At 42.4% G+C, this 26319-nt stretch overlaps 1 protein-coding gene across 1 annotated transcript in view; it reads left to right on the top strand.

Annotated features, from left to right (window-relative positions):
- The first annotated feature begins 269 nt into the window (after positions 1-269).
- Positions 270-26319, top strand: part of TMCC3 (transmembrane and coiled-coil domain family 3) — a 132848-nt gene continuing 106798 nt past the window's right edge. Inside the window, exon 1 of the mRNA XM_066550149.1 lies at positions 270-304. Within this exon, the coding sequence (XP_066406246.1) occupies positions 293-304 (12 nt within the window). The 5' untranslated portion in view covers positions 270-292. The remainder of the gene's footprint in view (positions 305-26319) is intronic.

Here is a 26319-nt window from a genome sequence, read left to right on the forward strand (position 1 = left end):
GGGGCTCTGCACAGTGCTCCGGGTGCCCCCGTGACGTGCCAAGGAGCCGCCCGGAGCCAGGCGCCCTCCCCGGCCCCGGGCAGCGGGCGGGGGCCGTGGCCGGGGAAGGGGCCGGGCCCACCCACCGCCGCCTCCCGGCCCCCCCGCGGCCGCGCTGCCTCGTGGCGGGCGCAGCCGTTGCGCCGTCGCTCAGAGCGGGCAGGCGGGCGGCGCGCACGGAGGGGCCGCCGCGCCGTGAGGGGCGGGAGAGCGCGGCGCCGCGGCGGGGGGCCCCCGGCGCTGCCCGCCCAGCATGCTGCGCAAGGTAAGCACCGCGCCCGCCGTCCGGCTCCGGGCGCCGACTCGGGCGGGGACGGGCGGGGATGGGAGCGGGGGCAGCGGCGGGTCCGTCGGGGCCCCGCCAGGTGGCGCCTTGGCGCCGGGCGGCCCCGCGGGGCAGTTGCGCCCGTGAGGGCGGGCGGGACGCGGAGCCGCGGGCGCGGTGCGAGGGGCGCGGTCCCAGGTGCGGGCAAACTTTGCCTCCCCGGGCGGGCCGTGCTCCGGCCGGAGTTGCCATGGCTGCCGGCGGCGGCGGAGAGCCGGGGAGCGGGGTCTCCCCGCAGGCCGCCGCCGCTGGCTGGAACGCGGCTGCGGCGGCGCGGGGCGAGCGCCGAGCGGCCGGAGGCGCCCGGGGCTGCGGGCGGGAGCGGCGGTCGTGCGGGGCGGGCGGCAGGGGGCTTCCCCTGCCGCTATTGTTCCCTGCACGGCCGCAGAGGATCCTTGGCTGCGAGATCTCGGGCGCGGATAGACTTGGGCGAAGGGAACAGCTCTGCATCCACACTAGGCAGCGGCTCTGGCGGTGCTGGGTGCAGGCGAACGCAAGGCTCTCATGACTGTCCAAGGCACTGCTAAAAGGTGTAGAAAAATAACCCGAAGCTCTTAGCCGAGGAGAGCGTGCTACCCAACCAGACCCCACTTCGGAACTGAACCCAAAGGCTATTAAAGTCCGTAGGGATCCTTTCCCTGACATCTAGCTCCAATCACAGTTTTCATTGCTCCTTCCAAAAAGGGAAGCTTCCCTTCCAGGTAGACTTGGGCTGCATCCTGAAACAGGCTGTAGCAGGATAGTGCCAGTGTAGAAGGCACGTTATCAAAAGAGTGAATCACGCAACTGGTCAGGTTTTTGTCCTGCTGTTGTTTCTGTCTTGCTCCCATTTTGTGTGATCTTTCCAAATTTTGTTGTTACATCCTTAGGCCCATTAGCCTAAGTGTGCCCTAGCTCAGACAGCTGGAGTAGTAAGACATCTCTCAAAATGCATGTTAAAAGACATAGGAAATCTCTTCCATCACTTCCTGGTGAATGAGGTGGTTGAAGCCTGGGGTCCTCTTCAGCTGTGCTCAGCAACAGATCCAGGTTGCAAAGGCTGTGCTTGGTTTGGCAGAGCCAGGGGAACACAGATAAGCAAGATGATTTCTCTTTGTTTTGGGAAGAACCCTCAGCTTAGCTGGACTCCCTAAGCCTGATATTGCTAATCCCTTTTACAAATAGCAGTATTTTACACTTAGTGTTAGTTATTGTGTGTTTGTTATATGGTTTGGACAAGCTGGTTAAGAGAAAGCTGAATAATTCTACCCTTTCATAGTGAATAATGTGGAACAAATGCTTTATTTGAATTTTATCTTCTTCCACTGCCCATCATAGTCCTTTGCTATAAGGAGAGGAAATGCAGAGATGGTGGTCAAGATTTCATATTAAGGATTTATCAAAGGGCAAAATTACCTTGGGAATTGTGGATACAAGGTATTTGAGCTTTGTTTCTTTTTCTTACCTTATTCTGTGGCTGCTCAAGGGCTGAATTGGGCTTTGAGGGTTGGTTTATGCTGTCATCCTGTTGTGTGCTGCATGTTTATGAGCTGTCCATCACAGACTGACCTCCATGTGAATTATGAGCCACTTGTGCTAAATTCCTCTGCTGTACACAACTAGAGCACTGCCAAGAGATGTTAAACTAAGCTAACTTTAGCTTAAAGTGATATAATTTGTACTTCCTAATTTTTAGGCAACACCTTAGCGCTAATGAAGGCTGCATAACAAATCATCTGAGAAAGTAAATCTCCTTTAAGACAAATGGAGCAAGAAGTAAAAAGAAATTGCAGCTCTCACTTTGAATCGGGAGTGCTCTGATTCTACTTTAGGCATCCCATTGGGCAACCTTCCTCACTGAGTTCATAGTCCTTAGCATGTCTTGGAAAAACAGTAGTCAGTGTGGGGAACCAACAGTGAAATTAATTTCATGTCATAGCTCTCTAGGATGGAGAATGAAACTTCAGTGTTGACGGCTTTGTCTCCTCTTTATTCTCTGCTATTCCAGAGGATTTTCTACAATTTCCATCTTAACATCCCCTTTTTTTGCTTTTATATCTGTCAGAAAGGGAACCTTTGGTTTTCTATTTTTTCCCCCATCATGTGGTTTTGTGGCCAGCAAGAGGAAGCCTAACATTTGAGACCCCTCTGTTTTCCTGTCCCTAAATACAGTTAATGTTTCAGTGATTGCTTCAAAAGTAAGTAAATAAATAAATAAATAAAGCTGGGCCACTGAGTTGGAAAGCTCAAGCTCTTGCATAGGATTTAGTATGGGTCAAAAACTTTGTGTTAAATCTACACTTTCCATTTGGTTCATGTTTTCCAAGGCCATCTGTGCTCATAAAGGAGCAATAAGTAAAAGAGTTGTTTGGGTGCCTCATTAATGTAACAAAAACCTGGGGTTTGTGGCTGAAGACATGAAATAATGTCCTTTCCCTTTCTGTTTGAGATGTAGTGAATTTCCCTTTTTGTTTGAGATGTACTGAATTTCAAGTGTAATGCAGAGAAAATGGCTCTGTGAAGATGGGTGGAATCAGTGAAATGTTGGTGCCTCTGGGGAGCTGCTCTCCAGTTGTGTGGCTGGGGTGGGCTTTCCCTAGGCTGAGCCCTTGGCTCCCAGGTGAGCTCATCTCACTGAGGAGCCTGCTGCTCCCTGTGCTCAGTCACTGGAGTGGGATGGAGTCCCCCAGGCGCTGCTGACAGAGGCTGTGCTGTGCAGAGGCCGGCGCTGCTGGGGCTTCAGGAGTGACACAGCATGCGCTGTGCAGCACCCTGGGCACTTTTGCTCCTGGGTCCAGAAGGACCTCTGAGGCAGAGAGCCCTCCATGTGTTCCTCAGGTCCCTGCCAGAGTTGTGGAGGACAGCAGAGCAGTCCAGGCTAAGTGAAATCCAGCACTGTTTGCGTCGGGGCTGTGCAGTGTGGCACAGAGAGCACCATGGACAGGGAAGGATGGGCAGTAGCAATGCTCTGCTCTGCTAGCCTGCTGCTTTCAACATTCTCTGCTGGGCCTGGAGCTTAGCTCAACAGTTCTCACCAAGTCCCTGCCTCTGCTTACCACCCCTTCTGGCTCCTCCAGCTACTTGTGTCCAACTTGCTCTTCACAGAGGGAGTACTTTCTAAAATCCTTGGAGTACTAGTGAGGTTATTGATTACTAATTACCCTGACACTATATTTGAGATGCTTTATAGGAGTTCGATCGTTCCAGACAGAGTCCTCCCCTTTCCTTGTCTCTACACTCTCTTTTCAGACTTCAGAAACGTGATAGCTGTGAGTACAGATCATCCTGGGCACCACTGCTTCTCTTGCTCTTCAAGCTGTTCAAAATAGTTAGAAATGACATAGATAGCACAGACACATCCAAGTACTTTCTTGCTTGTGAACCGTGTTGTGTAATACGTATGTGCTGCAGCTCCCTGTGTAAATAATGTCAGCTGAGGCTGGTCTATTTGATTTCATTCCACATGAAAGGTCTGATTCTTTTTCTTCCATATGCCCCTCTTTTCACTTAGTTTCTTATTAGTAAGAAAATGCTAATGCATATATAAGCAGGAGGAAAATCCCTGATGTTGTTTTCCTGGTTTTGTGTACCTCCTCCTTCCTGGTCATTCAAATAGGGTAGACTGGCATTGTAGTTAATGGAGACAAGCTGTCTGTTAGATATTGCAGGAATGTGGTGACAGAGAGGACAGGCTACATTTCCAGGTAACAGATGGAAAGCCAGTTCTCCAGACCTCAACAATCTTGTCTCTTTGGATTTGTTCCTCTCAGTTTCTCTTGCCAGATGACCTACCTGTCTTAATGGACCATATTAGGAGTTAATTTATTCAGTCCCAGCAGTCTGTCACCAGATCACTGAAGTACATATTACATGTAGATTCTCACTTATGTCTGCTTATATTATCTCTCTTGTTCATTTTCACTAGGGTAAACAAATTCACATGTCAAATACTGCCAGTGTTATTTCTTCAGGAAAGATGTGCCTACACTTGGAAATTAATGAAAATCAAATACATCACCAAGAAATTAGTACTTAGGAACAACAAAAAGGAGAAATTAGTATGAGCAGAATATACTGAAAATTCAGGATGGGCTAAACAAAGTCTGTAATGAAGATGAAATTGTGTGCTACTTCTGTTTTTATTAGTTCTCATTTAATACTCTTAGGTGGGTTTGGTCTCTGATACTCAATAATCTGTAACTACTCTTTCTACTTATGGGGAGGGAAAGGAAACAGTCTCAGCCTGTTTAATGTTCTGTTTAATTCATAATGTAGTGAGGAGGGACAAATATACCTTGCCACAGAACAGTGCTTGCTATAAAATTTATTCATCAGGCATTTTAGCAGAATGAAAGCTTTATTTTTAGCAAGTTGTCATTGTCTGGTCTTTACAATTTGTTGGGCAAAAACTGGGACAATTTGTGCTAATGGGGGAGCATGGCACTGTGGCTCTGCTGGGAAAGAAACTTGCCCTTTTGTAATATTTATCTGCTCAGAAATTGCCTTCAAATAGTATATAATACTGTCAGTCAAAGACTAAATTTCAGGGTTGAGGTAATACAGAGATTTTCCTTTTCAGCTATTTTAGAGGCTCTACTATTTTGACTACCCTCAGGGAATATGAAATGTGTTAGCAGTTAAATCCATGACAACAGATAACTTACTTAAGCATTAGATTTAGCTGAGTTAACATGCAGTCAATTTAACTGGCTAAGGCACAGGCCACCCTGGCACAAGGGAGCACTGAATAAATCCTGGCTCCAAACACAGCACAGTGGCAGCTCAAACAGGGGGCTCTCCCCTTCGGGAGAAGCAGGACAGACAGACAGACAGGCAGACAGACAGAGATTTCTTCTACAGTTGGGCATGCTTGGCATGAGTCTAAGTGGATTTTGGTGAATTTGCAGTAAATTGAGGTGCCTGCAGGTGTTTAAGTGCCTAAAGATCTCATGATGTGCGTGAGGATTTCAGTGGGAGATCAATATCAGTTTTGAAGGACTAGAGAGGATTTCCTTTACCTCGAGCTCCTCTTTGCTAAGGAGTTCATCTTTCCCATCACTGCTTCTGCTGTGGTTTTTTATTGTGATTCAACTGATTAGCAGCAGGATTCATCTCTTCCAGCAGTGTCTATGATGCAAAACCAGATAAAAATGGGGTCAACATTTTCCAGTGCTTGAAGAAAGTGGCAAGGATATAAAGGGGACCTAGGCAATGAGGCTGAGACTTCAGGCTCAGCAGTGGTGTTTGCTGTGGCAGACACTAGATGATGGAAGGATATTTATTTCTACTCAGCAATATAAAATAGGATGTTTAAAAGATAGGGTGAATTTTTCTGCAGTTTTCAAGGTCTTAAGTTGAAAGTACTTTATTGTGGTATAAAGAAATGTCAATGGGATATCTCAGATATATCTACCATCTACTTAAAACCTGCCCTAAGATTTATTTTCTTAAGATTCTACAGTAAATTTCTTTAAGAGTGGGCGATAAGGAAACAAAATGTAATGGAAAGTCAATGGGGTTTATGTATCAAAGTCCCTGGGTTCACTTTCTGAAATGGCATGTAAATGGCTGATGTGCTTTCAACTGTCTTATATTTTTATCTGCCACCTCTGTTGATAAGCAGAGAGGAGAGCAAGGTACAATTGACATGGGGAGGAAGAATAGAAAGTGACTGATTGTTCAGTCTGTGTCAGCAAAAGAACTGGGGCCATCAAATGAAACCATCAGGCCCCTCTTGTTCAAAGCAGAGGAATGGGCTCTGCATTTACCTGTGAGATTCCTGACCACTGGGTGTTGGGGGGAGCATGAGTTTCCATGGGTTCAAATTCACACAGAATATGCCCCTGAGGATAAAGTGAACACTGCTGGCTCAAAGTCCTCTTGACCTGCAGATCTGCAGCAGCTGGGAAGTATTCTGGGGAGCAGCATTCCATGGTTATTCTAGTCATGGGAGTCTTCCCAAGATATCCACTGTTGGCCACTGTTCCAGCCAAGATACTGGCATGGATTTAATATGAACCACTATGTTCCTTACCATCTAGCAACACAGAACTGAGCTTTGTTTTCTGCTGAGCTTGCTTGTGAGATATTGAACCTGTTAGTCATACCCTTGATTAAGCATGTCACCTGAGAAAAGTTTTATGAGTCTATGTTGTCTCACAGAATATGTGCATAATTTGAGATTGCAGTTGTGAGAAAAGAAATGGAGGAAGGCTAAGATGTCTTCAACAGGTTGACTTCAGTGAACTAAACCCAGAAAGATTTGATTAAAGTCATTTCTTTTGTTCAAGATGGCCCTTCAGGGCAGGGGTAGGTCACGATGGCTGGTTGCACGTTCGTCGAAAGCTTGCCTGTGCCAGGCTGAACATTTCTATTTCCTCTTGTTCTGAGGTGGAGACAAAGCACTTTCTAGCACAAAAGACACAGAGAAGGACCAGTTAACATCTTTTCCTCTATATGTTCTCCACTGCTGAAATACTGTCCTACTGAAAAAACAATTAAATCTTAACTTTAAGAAACATATATGAAAAAAATAGGCAGGCATGGGGAAAAAAGGGGAGAGACGAACAGATTGAAGAGTAAGTAAAACTTCCAAAAGGCTTTGATAGTCTCCAGTTGTAAGGTTAAAAATGGCTAAAGTTCCCCTTTTCTGCCCTGCTCCAACATCTGTGCATATCTTGACAGATCTCATGAGGCTTCAGGACTTTTAAAATCAGGACACTGGCTCTCTGGTCACTGTTTTCCTGCTTCTGAGCAATTGGTCTTAAGCCATTGTATTTAATGTAGTTGAACTTGACCTTGAATGCCAGAAACCATCATAAAAGAAAATGCTTCACTAGCCCATATTATTCTTATCAAAACTGTTTTGAAATAGAAAATTAGGTTTTTATTAAAAAAAAAACAAAACCAAAACCAAACAAAACCCAGAAAATATATTCCTGAAAAAATATTAGTATTACAATGAAAAATTAACCTCTATTTGAAGGAAAAAAAAAAAAGCAAGCTTAAATATCTTTATTCTTCTTTATGGGAAATCAAAATATTTTCCAGAAGAAAAAGAAATAATTTTTCCCTTACAGCAATAGAGTATTAATGCTTGATAATTTGATTCAGATATTCTACTTTTTATCTTCTTATTTGTAAATTAGTTAGTTTTTTTGGGTTTGAGGTTTTCTTGCTGTTGTGGTTGCGGTTGGTTTGTTTTATTATTGTTCGTTTTGGCATTTGTTAGCATACAATTATTCGTAGCAGTAGACTAATTTGCAAGTCTCCTAGTAGTTCTCCATTCTTTTCAAGTATTCTAAAAAACATTTTGTTTCGTGTTCTCATTGTCTTTTCCAGCTTATTTCTGGACAGATGAATAAACACACTTTTTAATGCATTTCAATTATCTTACTTTTTGTCAAGATGTACTTTCAGGTAACACAATTAATTAAAACTCCATTAACTGTTTAAAAAGGATGTATCCCCTGGTGGCAAACCTTAGGTACTGGCCTACTTGAGTTAATGAGTGTGAATGGATGTATAATAAATATTGATTTGCTCAAAATAAAGGGGATTTTTAAAATCCTTTTGCTTGCTTTTTATGTTTAAGCCCAAAGAGATATACTTTCCATTGCTTTTTTACCACTGAGATTCAGTCTGTTTGGATCTTCCTGAGACTTAGAGCCTGTTTCACAAATAGTGTGGCCAGCAGGCCCAGGGCAGTGATTGTCCCTCTGTACTGAGCATTGGTGAGGGCACGCTTCAAATCCTGTGTCCAGTTCTGGGCCCCTCACTGCAAGGGGCTGAAGTGCCCAGCGAAGGCAGCAGAGCTGGTGAAAGGTCAGGAGAGTGAGAGTGAGAGTGTGAGGAGCGGCTGAGGGAGCTGGGGATATTGGGCCTGGAGAAAAGGAGGCTCAGAGGGAACCTCATCACTCCCTACAAGCATCTAAAGGAGCCTGTAGCCAGGTGGGGGTCAGCCTCTTCTCCCAGGCAGCCAGCAACAGGACAAGAAGACAGAGCCTCAAGCTGCACCAGAGCAGGTTCAGGTTGGATATTGTGAAGAATTTCTTCATTGAAAATGTTGTCAAATATTGGAATGGACTGCCCAGGGAAGTGGTGGAGTCACCATCTCTGGAGGTGTTCAACAAATGACTGGACGTGGCACTAGTGATACAGTTAAGTTGGCATGGAGATGTTTAGTCAAAGGTTAGATTCAATGATCTTTTCTTTTTTCTGTTCCCTTCTCTGATGTTGAAAGCAGGGCTGGTTGTGAAGGCTTTGAGCGCCACTCGCAGCTGCCAGGTCAACTACTTGTCTGGGCAAACTGTGCTTTTGTGGCTTGCAGAACACCTGCACAGGAGGCAGCTGAGCACGAGAATAAATGAATGAGAGAAAGGAGCAGGGAAAGGGTCCTTCTGAAGGGTGATAAGTGTTATATTACATGAATAAATTTCAATTTTTTAAATTACTGGGGAAAAGTGTAGCCAGAGAGCTTTCTAGGCTGCAATCCTGAGTGCTATCATTGCAGAAACTGTGTAGAATGAGTTGAGGGCGTGAAGAATAAAATATCCCTAGCCTTGGGTGATAATAGAACCCTCTGTCTTCTGATAGTTATTTATCATTCATTCTTTTAATGTGTGATTCAAGAGGGTTTTTTTATCCAAGAGTAGTTTTAAACTGAGTCCTACAACAGGTGACTTGTTTCAGCTACTGTTTTCAGATTCTAAAAAGTAGGAGTGCAGATTTAACAAGCAAGAATGTGTATCTACATATATAATACTCGGGTAATTCATGCATGTTGAGACAAAAATAACAGATTTATATCCTAATACACTGGTGTACCAGTTCTAGGAGTGGGACTGAGTAGTCAAGACTTTTGTACTTGGAGCCTCTCCTGCCAGACTACATAAACTGAATAACTCAAAAAAAAGCTGAAGTTACTTTTATTCACTACTCTCTTACAACAATACAGCATTGGTGGAGAATAAAGGAATCTGAAGTCCCTGGTAATGGATAGTAATCTAATGTAAATCCTCAGGCAAGTTAAGTTAATGTATTCTCTCGGCATGGTGCCTGGAGTAGGATGGGGGGGAGGAATGGGAAGAAATGAATCAGCTCTCATGTTTTGCAAGATCCTGCCTTCTAGTTCAATATTGTCTTGTTTTCTTTGCCTAAATTTATTCCTGACAGGTGGTGACAGAATGTTTTCATTAAAGAAAAGTTTCCTAGAATTGCAGAAATCATATAAATTCTCCTGTGGCAAACTAGCATTCAGACTTAAAAGTGGCCATATTCTCTTTGCCAGCTCTTAAAAGCTTAGGAATTCCTCATTGCTGCCTAAAATCCCTTTTTTCCCTGGGCCCCGTTATCCAGCAGTGCAAGGCAGGGAGCACAGAAGTGCAACTCCTGCTGCTGACCCATGCACAGAGGGAGAGCAGCTGCCCAGGACTCCTGCAGTTAGGTTGAACCTTGTCCCTGACATTGCTGTCACCCTGACCCCAGGTGGGCTTGAGGCAGTGCCAGCATGTGTCCTGACCTGCTTTTGCACTGCTTGATGTTGAATTATGGATCCCCTATGATATTCTTCGGCTAGAGCCTCTCAGGGATGGGTATACAGTTTTAGAACTGCTGTCAAGAGAGGGCAAGCTGGTGCTTTGACAAGCTGGGCATGGGAAACAGTGCTATAAGAATGCTGCTGTAAGAATAACCCAGGTTGTTAGCACTTGCAGAGGGTGCTTGTGCCCCCTTGGTGCACAGCTGGTGGAGCCAAAGTAGATCCCGGGGGACAAACCCACAACTGTTTGGGTGGGGGGTAGCTGTGCCTCACTTCATGTGTCCTCGAGAGCTGGTGGCTCGAGTTTATTGGAACCTTCCCTGCCTGCTCTGGTTTCCCACTTGTGGTTCGTCAGTGAATGTGGATGAGAATGTGGGATCACTGTCAGACTGTGGCACTGTGGGGACAGATGAAAAAAAGACTATCTGTGCCTAAAAAGTCAACCAGAGAGCTCCTGTTTCCAGCTCCAGGGACTGTATGTGGACCAGGTTTCCATGGGTGAGGTGGGACAGGGGAGAGGAAAAGGAGCTGCCTGATGAACCAAGTGCTGCTGTCATTATTCTCAGCAATGCTGAGCACACTGGAGGTGGTTTTTGAATGCTGGTTCTGGTGTGCTGATCCACCACCTCCAGAATAGCCTGCCTGTAACAAGTGCTCAGGTGTTCAGGCTGGGTTTTCTGTTCTCTGTGATAACTATATTTAGATAGAATACAATTTAGAAATGGAAGACACAAATCACTGAATCAGAGGGAGTCATGGCAATGAATCAAATGAAGAAAAAGTAATACTTTCCCCAGTGAGTTCACTTGTTTCTTGCTTCTGGGGTCCATTTTGATTTCATAAGCACATTCTCTTACTTGGCTTCTGTAGGAATTTTTAAAGTATGTGTGTGTTCTTAGTATTTTTGCTGTGCTTGAGATCAGCACCGTTAACCTTACTCATTTGAATGGTTCAGTTCCCTGGGTCTGTACAGCAGTCCTGCTCCTTCACAGGATGGATTTTGGCAAACAGCTTTAGAGATGCTAACGAGGGAGGTGGAATAGGAGGGGTCACACCACATGGCTGAGTGTGCATTAAAAAGCCCTTGCCTTGATAGAACTTAAAGCTTGTAGGACTTCCCATCTTTAGAGTGCTTATAAGCATTAATGAAGCCTCATGACACCACCACAAAGTGATGTAAATATGTATTATCACTATAGTACATGGGAGGGCAAGAGAGAAAATTTTCTTGTACAAAGATTGCCAGAGAAACCAAGGGGAAAACCTATAGTTTTAAATGATTGTCTTATCCTAAACAACTGGAAATTGCCTTTCTAAGTTGCTGTGTTGTAAAAGTATTCACTTGTGTAGGCACATGCATCAGTGCTCTCCTGAACAAAGAGATGTTCCTTAACTAGTGCTTGGGAAATGAGTGCAGCTTTGAAATAACTGAATGATTCTGCAGGGAAAAGCTGTGAAATTTTTGTATCTATCACTGAGCTTACTAAGGGGTTTTTTTATAGCTTGTTAAGCAATTTCAGACTTTTCTCATGTGAGTTCTCCTTCACCATAAATCAGTTTGAAAAGAAAGATGGAGGAGAGGGAAAGAGACAGCACCTTCAGAACACATGAGGAGTGGGCCTTGGGTCTCTGGGCAATAGTTGGGAGGAGAGTCTCTGGAGGGGGGTGGTTTGGGGCTGAGGATGCCTGACAGAGCTATGGTGTGAAAATTCAGCCATTGCACAAAGCATTGCTGGGACCTTCAGGGACTCTTCTGCTAGTTCTGCTGGAGCATCCTTTTGTGGTCATTGTAGGTCCTAGTCTTTGTCCTCTCCTACTGCTTGTTATTGTCACACTTTGCAGCCAATGCCATTTCAGTGTAATTCTACCCTTGGTGCATCCACCTCCTCCCATCTGTATTTGTTCTCTGCTCCTAGCAGCTCTTTGGCAACCTGCCACATGAGATATAATCTGCAGCCTCACGTAGAGAATTACTGTACTCTGACCTCCCCTGTGTTACAAACTACTTCTGCTTCACAGGGCTTAATCCTGCCAAGAGCTAAACTCGACTTCAACCAGGCACCCCTATGGAAACTGCCTTCCCACAGGTGGATTAATGGTTTAGAGCAGTGCATGTGTGGAAATACATTGACCACTAAAGGGTAGAAATCAGGATGATGAATTAAGTTTTTCAAGTGAAGTCTGTAAACTAATTCTGGGTGTATAAAATAACTTTCTTTTTGGAGGGGAGGATCTTCTTTCATGAGTAAAAAGCTAAGGTAAAAATGAAAACCTAGTCAGGATTACTAATGCAAACACCATAAGGTTTTTATTTTACTGGCAGCACTAATGTTTTCTGATCAGCTTTCAGTGAACATAATTAAAGACTTTTATGTATGTATTTATATAGCATAAATCTAGAGATTCATGTGGAGTAATATCTTGTAAGACAAGTACTTAGGTATACTGAAGAACTAGGACACAGATAATTACATTTCTGATCAAATTAAGTATCTGGATATTGAAATATCCATTAAACAACCCTTCTGAGGCATTTTAAATGGCATAAAACTCACTAGCTGTATCCCAGTTGATTCCGATGCACATTTCTACTCAATTTCTCTGAACTGTACAGTCTGACACCTCAGTTTGTTCAAAGGCTGATCAGGTTAATTTGCTCACAGTAACATTGTTTCAGAAGCTACAAAGGGCATTTTTTCTGTACCTTAGGTAGCTTCACAATAACTATTTCTGTGGGCATTTCCCTTTCTGCTCTCCTTCCAAAGGAGGTGCTCCCACAAACACTGCCTCCCACCTTCAGTCATACTGCTGTCCTCTTGGGGTGCATCCACCAGTGGTGCATCCTTTCAAAATTACCTCCAGGCTCTGTGACTGGCTTCTTTAGCTCTAGTCCCCATCTCCTGCTATGTGAAGTTTGTGTAGCTCTTTCCAATTCCTTCATGGCTTACTCTCTGGTCCCCTTCTCTGGCTTTCACTGCTGCTCCATGTTCTCTGCAGTCAGTGGGTGAGGCAGCTATCAGAGATGTTTTCTTCCCCCTCTCTTTCACTGCACCCCACTTTGCCACTTATTTCCTGAAAGGCCCCTCAGAGCCACCACTTCTGCATGGCATTGCCTTGTGAATAGGACTTTGAGTACGGGTCTCTCTTAGCTATCTTATGCTGCTAGGATGCTCTTCAGATAATGAGGTGTGAAAGAGGGACAAAAATTACTCAAAATGAAGGACTAGATTAATGTATCCACTGTCTTCCTGAAAACAAAGGGGCAGGTGATGCCCCAGTTTTCACTAGTGCTATATTTGAGAATTTTCTGTAAGCCAGTGGTACATGCTGCTACTCAGGAACAAGACTCCTGGGATGCTTTGGCAGCTGTGAACCTTCCTGTGTTCTCTGTGGGCGCTTCCCAAGAAGAGGGGCTGGTCAATGAGTAAAATGTTAGGTTATCCCTCAGACTTTGGTTGTGTGTCTTACAGTGAGTCTATTGCCTCACAAGTACTGTTGTGTACTTTTGTGTTTGGGGTAAACGCATGGGATTGAATTCATATTGAGAACTTGTGTGTAGTCCTCACCAGTATCTAGAAAAGGAGGCATGTGAACTCACATGCTGAACTTACTCTGTTTAAGTATCCTGCATTGCTACAACAGACTAAGAATTGTCACATTTTGTCACATTTTTGATGTCACATTTTTGTAGTACTAGTTTAAACCAATTGAGCTGTGTATGATTTGCCTTCTGGACTTTTCCTCTTGCTAAAACAGGTGATGATTAGTGCCCAGTGTAAGTTAGATATGAGTAAAATGTTGTTCAGCTAAACAGCTTGAATAAATGGTGCCATTTTGCATGCCTGTTTGGAGCACAGAAAATGAATCTGCTTCCAAAGCTGGATCCCTACCACTGGATTTGTGGGTTTCTAGAAGTTTCTGACCTAAAGCCCAGTTTACTGTATAGTTACCATAATCATGTTATCCAGCCATGAGCATGTAAACTGCACAGATTCTATTCGGGAATTACATTGTGGAAATACAGACAGATCTGTTTAATGAGGTACAAAACGTGTTTTGTATGAAATGCATAAACTTCACTTATCCATGAGACACAAAGAACAAAGGATAATTTTGATAATCAAGCTTTCTGAATATGGCAGGAATATTCAATATTCAATATGAGCATTAAGAGTCATGACCTCATCTGGGATGACACAAAGCTGGTATAATCAAAGTGCTTCTGTATTGGATTCAAAGGATTTAATAGTATTTATTCTTTGGGCTCCAGTTTGGTAACTGTTGTTAGTATCCAACTCAAAAAGATCAAGTAGGTGCAAGAGCTTCTCCCCTCCTTTGACAGTATTCAGTTAGCTATGACTGGGGACAGAAGAGGAGAATTTGGTAGCCTACTTCTTAAAGAGAGCCAGTGTGCCATTCCATAGTGTACTTGAAGACTTAAAAAAAATAAATCTTGCTTTCTCTAAAAGTTGTATTTTAAAGTTTTAAAGATAAATCTCTTTTTTGTTAAGGTTTGGAGCTCACAATGTTTTGAAATGTCTTTCTTGCTCTTTTAGAGAAAATCCCACTTCATTTGAATTAATTACTGCTCCTATGGTGATATTTGAAATAAAGACTATCTTGGATGATCAAAATAGGAAAAAAAAAAAACAAATCTAGACTAAAATTCATCATATGAACTTTACTGGTAGAATTTTATTAACTCTGAATGCTGATATTCACAAGTTCATCCATCCTCCTGTCTCCCACTATTGTTGTCTTTTGGTTTTTAAATCCATGGAAGGTTTTTCAGCCAACTGCAGTTGAAATAAACTTCCCATTACCTTGCCAGAATGGTAGGGATCAGCTCAAAATCATCTGAGTCATTACACTCTGATAGGAGCTGTGTTTACATTCTTGACATGAAATTGTCAATTCTCCCATTTGAAATGCAAGTAAGGTAACATCCTCATGTAGATATGTGTGGACAGTTGTGGTGTCTCTCCAGCTGTTTCACTTAACTGCTTTGCATTCTGCCAGACTGTGTATTGAATATGTCTTCTGCTCCATGGGCAGAGTGAATATATGACTCCAAAGAGATGCATCAATGAATAGATGTTGTTTGTCTGTCAACACAGAGCCTGGGTCAGTTCCTGGCAATTGAACATCCTGAAGTCAGCTGTAGTCTGATGCTGGTTTATCATTCTGCCATGTGGTTAACTTGGAACGGGGTCTGCGGCCTGTCCATCACCTCACTGGCTTTTTGAACACTTTGGTCCATTGGTTGAAAGAGTGCCAGTGCAAGGTCACTACTGGGATGCAAAGCTAGATCAAAAGTACCTGGAAGAAAGAAAATATCTAAAGCTAAGCTCAGGTAGTTCTGCTGTCTCTTCCTAATGTGTTCTTCTGCATAGCATGTGGTAGCAGGAGGTGGTGAGCCATACTTTGTGGTAGAGACTGCAAAAAATAACAGTGGTTTAAAGACCTTGCATTGTTCACAGCAAAGGACTGCCTGAAAGCTGAGGAGTTCTTTGCAGGGCAGGAGGCTGGCTGGATACAGAAGATCAAGGGGGACCTGAACTCATGGTCTTGTTATTTTCAGATCAGTTAGGCTCTTACAGGACAACCCAACAGAAGGTTCTGCAGTCGGTGAGCATTTACTTTCTGACCCACTTCTTTTTCTTGTGCTATGTAAAACTGGTACTGTACCCTGGTACAAAACCAGCAGCTGGTTCTCTGTGCCCATGGGATTTGGAGATTCAGGAAGTTTGTTAAGAATCACACATCACACTCCTACTATTCTCTCAGACTGACATAGTCTCCTTTCCATAGGTGGCTTTATTTAAAATGGTGGCCAGGTCTAATATAGAAGCAAATCAATAGACAAATGAACTAACTCTGTAGTTCATTTTACCATATCCACTAGGAACTTCCCGCAACTCCACTTGCAAAGACTGCATTTATCTGACAGCTTGTCCTGTACCTTAGATGTGAACTAGAAAATAACTTGTCAGAAGTGTCTTTGTTGGCTGTTGTCATGAACAGAGAAAGAGCAGAGTCTTTATGGTCTTACATGTCAGAGGTTGTATAAAGAGAAGACAGGTCTGGCTGTTACACACAAAAACATGAATTTTGAAATGGGTGTTGCAGTGCTTGAACAAAGTATCTGAGACATTTTGGTTTTCAGAACAAAATGTAGCAATTTCTGAGAAAATAATACATGTGAAAGTACAAATGCCAATGATGTACGCTCTCACTGTATCACTGCAGTTTCTGTAGGATGACTTGATTCACTTAAATTAAAAGTGGGAACTCTGTGGAGTTTTGTAGAGCATAGAAAATGTCAGAGAAAATTTTCTCAGGTAATGTTTTAAAGCAGTGCCACCTTATGGTTCATTTTAGAATAGGGATGTTTGGTGTCCCACCCTTACAAAACACTGCATGCATCTGGCTGGGGTCTCTAACTTTCTTAAATGGTCACTGTCAGTGTTTCTGATTGTGGGGGGTGGTGGACTATACCTTTCTCTCTCAGGACTAATTACAGAGAAAAAAATGTGATTATTAGCTTGCTTCTCAAAGAAGAGCTGTTCCTTCTGTACAACTACTCAGCACATTGCTCTCACAGGCAAAAAAATCATCCTTCAAGCCCATTCCTCCTAGATTCCTTGTATGACTGCCTAAGGCTCCTCTTTTTGCTGAAATGTTGCATTCTGACCCAATGGCACAATCTAACATCTTGGTAGCTGCAGCCCATATTCATCATACCTAGTCCCGCTGTCCTGTCATTCAAGCCATGGTAAATAATTGCTGACTGGTCAAGAGCTTTGAAATTCTGCCATCACTGTTGCTCACATAAACTGAGGATCCCTAAGCAGGGTAGGTTTCATGGATCTGATGTGACTATGCATCCTGGGAAGATGATTTTAGAAAAATCCTTGCAGAAAAAACTGGTCCTCTTGGTCTCTTCCTGCTCTTGTTCCAGCTTGTGGCAGGAGTAGCTGCTGTTTGGATGCCAAAAGCTTGTCAGAGCTGCTTGGTTCTGTGGCTGCTCTGAATTCCTTCTGAAGTCAATTACGTACTGACGTATGCTCCTGTGTTAATTACAGCTGCTGCTGCAGCTTGGTGACCTCTTTTGTCTGCAGTAGCCATAACAGTTTGCAAATAATTCTGGTTAGCCTGTGAGAGAAATGCCACTAAATTACAGGAGAAAAAATCCTGGAGATTCTTTAATTGAATTTTAGGTATAAAACTAGCAGTTTCTTCCAACAACTGCAATGCAGAATTCCCAGAAGTAGTATTAATTTAAGAAATATGGGTTTCTTTGCTGCCCTGCTGAAAGCAGAGAAGTCTATTTCTTCTGGAAATTACTATTTGAGCTGGAACGAGAAGTGACCCAGGGATGGATGTGTTGGAAGCAGCTGGGACTGATGTTCAGCTGTTACTGCTCTGCTGCTCAGTGCAGTTCACACAACCATCACCACCACCATCCCCAGTGTTAGCCCACCACTGATTGCAATGGGGTTAAAATCAACCAGGAGCCATTAATTAAGCTTTGACTCTCTCTGTTGAACTAGTTTATACATATACAGACTGTTCTTTCTTTTAGACAAACAGACACTATGCAGCGTCTTTATGGAGCATTGTGCAGAGATGGCCAGCCCAGCATGGCTGTTAAATTCCCTCAGATTCTAGCAGCAATCCCCTTATTGTAGAAGACAATAAAGTTTAGTAATGAAAATCACATCATTAATATTAGCTTAAATATAGCTGTTGCTATAAATTTATCTTGTTCACAAAGGTGTGTATATCAAGGCCTGTGGCTACAGAGAATGCTGTGGAAACTCAGTTTCCTATGGTCTTGAGCCTTTTCATTCATAGGCTTTTAAAAACTAAATTAAACTACTATTTTCTGGTTTTACCATGTATCCTATACAGTTCCCATACTTTTTCTTACAGCCTTTGTTCTGTCAAATATTTCCACAGCTATGTACAGGCTGTCTCATTTAAGTTAATTGGCCAACAAAATCGAAACCTTGGTATCCTTCACTCTGTTTTTACAAAATACACATCATATTTGAGCCCATCATATTTGATATCTCCAGTGTCTGTCTGATTGGCCTGAAATCAGCATTAGAAGTTTATTACATACATATAAACAGACTGATCCTGGAAATCTGATTTTCATAAGGAGCTAGGCTAACTAAATCTAGTCAAAAGTATGGAAATTACAGCCAATGTAAGACTACAAACCTGAAAACTGAAAATACGGTGGTAGAAGAAAGGAGACCAAAAATGCCGCTGATGCTACATGAGCTGCCTTGGAAGATCATGTGAAACCCTTTCCATCACTGCCCTCCATGATTCAAGGAGTACTGCAGTGTTTACTTCTGAATGGCTGAACTCACAGACTTGGGCCAGGTTCTTCTTGGGAACAGACGGGTGCAGCTTTGCTGGCCACAGGTTCAGTGCCAGCACCATGCTGAACGCCAGCTGGAGGTGAGCACAGTTTGGAACAAATTTACAATGTACCTTCAATTGTCTATTTTCATAACACTTGAGAAAACTGTGCTGCTCTGCCTCAGGGCATCCATAGCAACTTTAATACATGGTATTGGTTTGTCAGACCTGCCTATGATTTACGCTTCTGCTTGACATTATTTCTGTTTAGTTGATATTTCCCTTTCATTGTAATAAAGCTTTTTTTTTTTTCATCTAAAAGTGACTGTATGTGTTATACAAAAATGAGAGAACTCAGTGACATGGAACTTAATCATGTTTCCCCGTGCCCTTGATATAATCTTTCAACAGCATCAACACTTTCAACAGTGTATTCACACTCCAATGCATGATGGGTTTATTGATGTGACACAAACTACTAGATACCAAAATTATATATATTTGGGGAAAAAAGTAACTACAGCATTTATAGCAGTTTCTGGTAATTTCAGTCCAGATTGAGGTGACTTCAGACACATATGGTAAGTCATAAAAAACTTCTGAAATATCTAAACATGTCCATGACTGTGTACAGCCTGCCATGACAAGCTGGTGTGCTGATTGCATGGGCTTGGTGCCAGAGCTCCCTGCTCAACCAGGAAACCTTACTCAGCTAAACAGGACTCTGTGACTCTCAGGTGTATAGTGCTGATTATGCTCAGCAGCACATTTGCATTTATGCATTCTCACACTGCATTATTAGATGGATGGAATAGTTTTACTTCTCCAATTGTTTGAAAGACAGGGGTTTAAGTTTTAGGAAAAAAGTTGACTTCCAAAAATTAGTATATTCTCATTAGAAGTGTGATAATAATGGAGTAATTAATATAGCTTTGTTTTGAAGTCTCATTTGACTTATAATTTCAAGAGTGTAAATTTGTTTTATGTATTTTTGAGGCAGTAGTTACTGGTGTGGCTTTTGTTTTTTATAAACATATTTTATGGAGACAGAAGGTTATTTTATAAAGTATTTCCTACCTTTAGCATTATGTTGCTGAAATTGAGAGACCAAGAAACAAGCTTTTCAAAGATGCTGCCAGATTCTTTAATTCCAGGTTTTCCTATATGAAAGAAAACATGTAGAGTGTTCAGGATAATACAAGTAGAGAAAGTAGGCTTTGGTTTGCTACTGAGGAGAGATTTCCTGTGGCTCTACAACCTCCTATATTCAGGAAGTCTTATAGTTGTAGGAAGACTAATATTGCTGGCAAGGCACGACATTCCACGGGGTGTTCTAGTGGTTTTCTTCTATCTTTTCTCTTTCTTCCATCAGAAAGAGAAGCCTTTTATCACAGCTGTTTGTTTTAACATTCCCTGGCATATAAGTATGGTCTCAGGTATAAAAGAATAACACAGTAGTTTTCCAGCCCTCTCCTTGGTATTCATGGTCAGGTATGAAGATGGGCTGACCTTTACTTGCCTTCAGCATATCTGAGTGCCAGCCTTGAAGGCTTGCTTACACTTGTGTACAAGATCTCACTGTATGTGTATGTAAGTGTTGGTTTATTTCTCTATATTAGAAAATCTCTCAGCTTTGTGTGAGGTGAGGAGACTGAAAGCCATGCAATGTCTTGTTGGTGCTTTTTACATCAGCCAAAGCATTGTAATTTGTAACACCCAGACTCTGATCTGTTTCTAATTGCCCCAGCAGTAAAAACCTCAGCTTAATTTTATGCTGTTTACTTTTTATCGCATTTGCAGCCTTCGTATTGTCTTCACATTTTTAACAGAGGATTGGATTTTGGAAAATTCTATCTGTATCATAAAAGGAATAGTGCTGATTTTATCATACTTTTTACCTCAAAGGTGCACAAATGTATGAGAATTTGCACAAAGGGATTAAACGTGCAGCACAGAGAATGATGTGTTATCCGTGCTTCTCATGTGAGGGCGTTTTGTTTCAGTTAAACCTCTTGGTGCATCCCCTGGAACATTATTGTGGATGCTACAAGCTGTGCAGGAAAAGAGGTTCCACTAATGGGCATGGGTAATTAGTGTTATGTCAGCCTTCATGCTTGTATGGATCCTGCTGCAGGATCAATGTGTGAATCTGGGTGAGCTGTGAACTCACTTCTGTGAGCTGGAAGTGGCATAGGGTCTAAAACATAATATAATGCATTGTCTTGCAATTTGTTGTTCAGGGCTCTGCAGTAAATTCTGCCACTTGAATATTCATCACCTGGTTTTGTCTTTCTTCAAAACCCTGCTATGCTCTAGAGGAGTGCATTAGGATGGAGAGCTTTGGATAGTTGAGCTTTTAGCCTTCTGCTCTGTTGCATCCTTCCAACATGTGCTGCAAGAGAAAAAGAAAAATAATTGTTAATAAGGGAAATCTTACTTGGAGCTGGGCTCCCTGCAAGGGACACATGAGCCCCATCTCCTTGCAGAAACCAAGCCTATCATGTCCTCTACCCTAGATTCTCTGAGTACAAGTAGACCAAGCTGCCCCAAGCTCTGTATCTGCAGTTGTGATCAGCCCCGTTTGTTCTTGTACATTCTGTTTTCTCAGGTTTAGGTTTTGAACAGCTGTTGCACTCTGAATCCAAAGCTTCCAGAAAGATTTCTGGATGACTTCAGTGGGCTCTAGAGCTGCTCTCAAATCCTAACTTCACTGCTTCTAAATGATTAGATAAATTTACTTGGAAATGGATAAATCAGCAAGATCTCCACGCAAGGTACAACACATGAGTCCTTCTGCTTTACCTGTTCTGAGAGTTATTGCCTCCCCTCAGATTAAGGGATGCTGTTTTATACCAAAATTAGTCTGTGATGTAATACTGTAATATAATCTTGTACTTTGTATAGATGGATACAGCACACACTCTGTGTAGATATATAATTACCCCAAGACCTTGGCTACTCAAAGACCCACAGAAGTGAAGCAGTGTAGTTTGTTCTGCCATCTCTAGTGTGGTTTCAGATTAGGCCCTTACAAGGGAGGGCTCATGGTACTCTTATAGGCAGGCTCCTGTGGACCTTCAGGAGACAGGCTCTCTGCATCAGCTTTTCTGGGAACACTGCAGCTGGCAGACAGGTAGATCCCTGTCAGGTTTAACATGCTTAAAGGGGGAAATAGAGTGAAGGTCTGCATGTAGGCTGCCAGAAGACACCAGTGCCTTCAGCTGGCCAGGAGTGTTTTCTAAGACTCTGGGGGCTTTGAAAGGAAGCTGGAATACTGGGAAACTCATGGAGCAGGCATTTTTGCCTGTATCAGTTGAGGTCAGTTCAGGCAGGTGCTGCATTTTGACTTTCAGAAAAATTCACTTCCTCAAGCTCTTGCCAAGTGTGTAGCTCACCTGGGCTCACCATATTGCTTACAGGCACTTGCTAGACCTGTTTTTGACAGATGACAATATTCAGAGATGTGAATATAGATTTTATTTGAAATTGCTATCAATTTGTAAATTCATGATTTTTTGAACTTTATGAAAATAACAAAATCACATTTATTTGACACAACAATAAGGATGCACAGAGAAACCTATGTGTTGTGCTTATAAAGAGACCAGAAACTAATCAGATTCACTGTAACCATCCCTTTTCAGAAGAGCTAGAGCATGAGTGTAACTGTACAGCTTTGCCCTTGAAACTGAAAAGACTAGCAAATATTTGGTTTATTCTTTTTCAAAATCTTATCCAGTTGCACAGAATAAACCAGAAGTTTTTTATGGGGAAATGCAGTGCCATTCTCTAGATTTAGCAGTGGGATTGTATTATGTATTTATGACAATTGTAGCTGTGGTCTCTTCAGATCCATGTTGAGACCTCCTATATCAAGGCTGTGTGACTAAGGAGTTCAGAAACCTCTCCTCAACCAGCAGCAAGAGGCATTGAGTTTTGAGCCCAATTCTGTGTTTCTTCCAGTGTTTACTGAAAGTCTGGGCCCTGGATCTTGTCTGATACTCAGATCTCAGTTAGTGAAAACCACACCCAGGCTCTGCCACCTGCTGAGCCTGCATTGCTCAGTCAGTTAGGGAGAAAGTTGATCTGTGTGGGTGTTTGTGCTGACACCACCAGCCCTGGGCACAGAGTGCCATGCATCCACCATGCCTGCCACCTGCCTCCAGTGCCTGCCCAACTGCCCAGCTTGGTCCTTCAGCTTGGGGCATCCCTGTGCCAAAGTGCATGTGGCAAATTAATCTCCAGTGGGCCTCTCGACTCTCACAATCCACCACCGCCATGACTGAGAGGGAGGTGCTTGGGGGAACATCAGCTGCCTGAGGCAGCAAGAGGATGCCACTGTGGACCCAAGAGGACTCCAAAGTATGCCTTTGGGAGATATAACAAACTTCATCTTGCATGCAGTCTCACAGCCACAAGTCTGCTTCATCAGAAGAAACACTCTTCAGGTCTTGTCATTATACCCCAAAGAGGGGCTGGTGGTCTGCAATCACCACAGCCCCCAGTCAACAGAGCATCCTGAGGGCTCTTCCAGGACTTCCAGGGGGGGCCATTGCAGTTTTCTGAGAATCATTTGCCCTTCCTCTCCTGCAAAGAAGAATGTCATTTAATGGACTCTGCAAGACATTTTGGCATATTTTAATGCAAAACAGTCTGCAGAAATAGAAGATCTGTTTACATTTAGCTAATGCTAAAACTGGGTATTTCAGTTTCACTTTGATGATACAAAATTACAGGACTGAAGGTATGACAGAATAAATCTCCAAAGATCATCCACTTCAAAGATCTGTTGTATACTGAACAGTTTACATCTTGTGAAAGATTTGTTGATTATGATTGTTTCTGAACTGGTCTCTCCAAGCTGTAGATCCAATCTCACTTTAAGAGCATAAGGGTAAATCATTCCTTTCATCTACTTTTGCAGTTTAAAAGAGGATGCTTTACAGTTGCTCTTTGATCTGATTTCAAGGTCTGCCACAATGCAGAATTATTTTTTTTTCTACCTCTGCTGAGGACTCATGAGAGTTTTTTCAGCTATTGTTGCTTCGTTTGAACAAAGTAACAACACAACCTTCAGGCCCAGCATTCTTTTCTGGAAACTGTTCAAAGTCCATTAAGTTATTAAATAAATCAGCACCTAGTAACAGATTGCTTAGGATATGTATAGATGCAATCTGATTCAGTAATAAACAACTTGGCAATGTGTATATTGCCAGATATTTTTTCCTGTGCTACAGGATGGCAGGGCCAGCTCAACATCTGAGGCTTTTGATTGTTTGAGTTACAGGTGGGCAGCGATTTTAATTTTCTATAGTTCACGATGTTTCTGCATGATCTGGAAAGAAGAGGAGGATCCTGCTGAATCAAGTTCCTATTATGTTATAACATTGGCAAATGATAAGAAGTCATCCTGTTGTGATGGTGCAGTGCCTGTTTGGGTGCTGCTAGTTACCTACCAGCTTGCTTGAAGTGAAAGGGTTGATATGTCTCCTTGTTTACCATTGGTAATCAAGTGTTTAAGATCTTCAGAAGGTAAAGAACTAGAAAAGGGCAAAAAGGTGTCAAAGATTTGTCCCTTCCCCTCCAGTTTTCCTATGGCTGAAGAATTTCACTTGGGGCAGCAGCAGTGACCAGTCTGTCTGGGAAGAAGTGATTGCTGGGCTTGGGTCACAACGTGGATCTGGTAGCTGAGAGCACCATGACCTGAGCTCATGTGTACCCCAAACTATCTCTGTGACCCACAAGGTACTCATCTGGTTTCACTCTCTTCCCCCACAGGAGGAGAAAAAACAACCATTGTCTTTGGAGGAGGGCTGGGAGGCTGCCCTCATTAGTGTTGGGAAAGACCCATGAAATACAAATCAAAATACCATTTGTTGTCTTTCACATTAGAATAACTCACAGTCAGAATTTCTTTCTAAAGAGAACAGCAGTTTATTTAAAGATGTGGTTCACAGTGATGTTCTTAACATGGTTTTAAAAGGACTTGCTTGTTCCTGTTGCGATATTTCTCAGAGTGGTTTGGTGAACAAGAAAGAGGAAGCTCTGAAAGCAGCTGTATAAAAACTGCCATCAAAGGCACAAAATAATTTGAAAACCAGACAGGCTTTGCTACTCTTTGTTAGCACCTTGTATAGCAATAAACCTAATTACTACAACTGTGGCAAATAAAACTATGATACTTGTGTGCCTCTAACACAATAATTCTTTCCCAAATGGTGTCTGAGGGGAGCTGAAGCATTTTATTTCTCTGTACTATATGACTTAAATAGCCCTTTTTTAATAGCAAAGGTGATAGCTTCCATTCATGTATTTATCTGGAGACTGTTTATTTGGTTTGTTATATCAAATGATCTAGAAGTAAGAGCTCAAACCCCTGAAGATACAGTACAGTATTCAACACAAAAATATAGGAAGACAATAAAGTATGTACCTCAGCATGGTTTTTTATACCAGATGAAATATTATTTCCATTTACAGGCACAAGAACTAGTTTTATGTTTATGCAACATTATCAGTCCACAACAATGGGCAAATACAAACATAAGACTGGGGGAAAGAGAAGGGAGGGGGGATGTTGCAGTGGACTGGCATCCTTCCTCAGGACACCAGGAGTGCACATCAGCTCAAGTTGTTGCAGAGGGTTGGTGCTGCCTCTGATTATCTGCTGCCAGTTTACCTTGGTTTTTGTCCTTCATGGAATAAAACATAAAGTTAAGTTAATCAAATCTTTAGAGATATAAAGTGGACAGAATTTCTTCCAAGAGATAAAGCAGACTTGGTGGCACTATCACATCCATACGAATGAAACATTAGTCAGATTTTTTGATCTGAAAATCCAAGGTATAATTGCTTTTCTAGTCACCTTATTTTATTTTAATTAACATTAAAGTTTAAAACAATAATATATGATTTTGTTGAGAAGACTTTGAATTTTTCATTTTGCTAGGAATACTTGTTTTCACTTTGTAAATTCTCAAGGGGGATGGGAGAAAAATATCGATCAATTTTTCACTTACCAAGGCCATCAAGTGCTACAACAGTGATTATTCCTCTTCTTATCTCACCCAAACAGTAAAAGTTGATACAGGAACAAATTTTAGAGAATTTTTTGACAGGTGAAGTCTCTCAATGTCTTTCAGTAGCAGTGGCCAGAGCTGGATGTTTTGAAAATCATGCCTGGGTTTCTGAAGAGCCTTTGCATGACAGCATTAGGCAGAAACCATCTAAGAAAATCAAGATGCACCATGCCCCTGAGATGAGTGTGTCAGCTGCATCACTTTGTTTTCAGTTCTTCACATTGTCTCAGCAGTTTCACTTCCTTTAGGTGAGCACTTTTCAGAAGGTACTGCCTTTGTTATGCAAGTGAATCAATTAAACCTACTTTTAAATAAGCATCCAAAATGATATTTCATCTTCAAAGGTAGAGCTCTGGTCTTCCATCAGTGCTTTAACCACAGGCCTGAAGCCTTGGAGCAGCTCCTCCCTTTCCTGCAGAAATCAAGGGAATAAGGTTTCCTTTAGAAAAATGTCATACCAAAATATTCCTGGTTACTGCAGTCTTGTGTTGTTAACTACTGTGTGTACACTGATAGGAGTGTCCATAAATAGCTTTTGTGGTATTGTGTGGCCAAACATGCTGCAGTGGAAATGCTGTAGTAGCAGAGGGGAAGGAAAGAGTGTTGCCTTATCTGGTGTGCAACACATGCAGGCAAGCCCTTAGCTGTTTTTCCCTTGTAATTTACATATCTCCTGAGTGTTGAGAGTCACACAATTTCAGTCTTCAATTCTAATTAAGGTGAAGGAAAAAAAGGATGACATGAATAGCACCATTGAGTCTCTCAGCAATAGACTGTATAACATAAGGTAATGTTTTCTTCTTGCTGACAGCCAGAAAATAAAAGATATCAGGAAAGGTCTGAATAGAATGTATTGTCTTCTTAAGTAAATTCTCTAAGCATTTTAAATGACTGAAGGTAAAAAAATTAATTCACCTGTAGCCTTTCTTTTTTCTAAAACCTTTTTGAACGCCTTACTTTTGAATTGTATCATTCCATTTTGG

Source organism: Molothrus aeneus, chromosome 5 (assembly GCF_037042795.1).
Source record: "Molothrus aeneus isolate 106 chromosome 5, BPBGC_Maene_1.0, whole genome shotgun sequence".
Lineage (NCBI taxonomy): Eukaryota > Metazoa > Chordata > Aves > Passeriformes > Icteridae > Molothrus > Molothrus aeneus.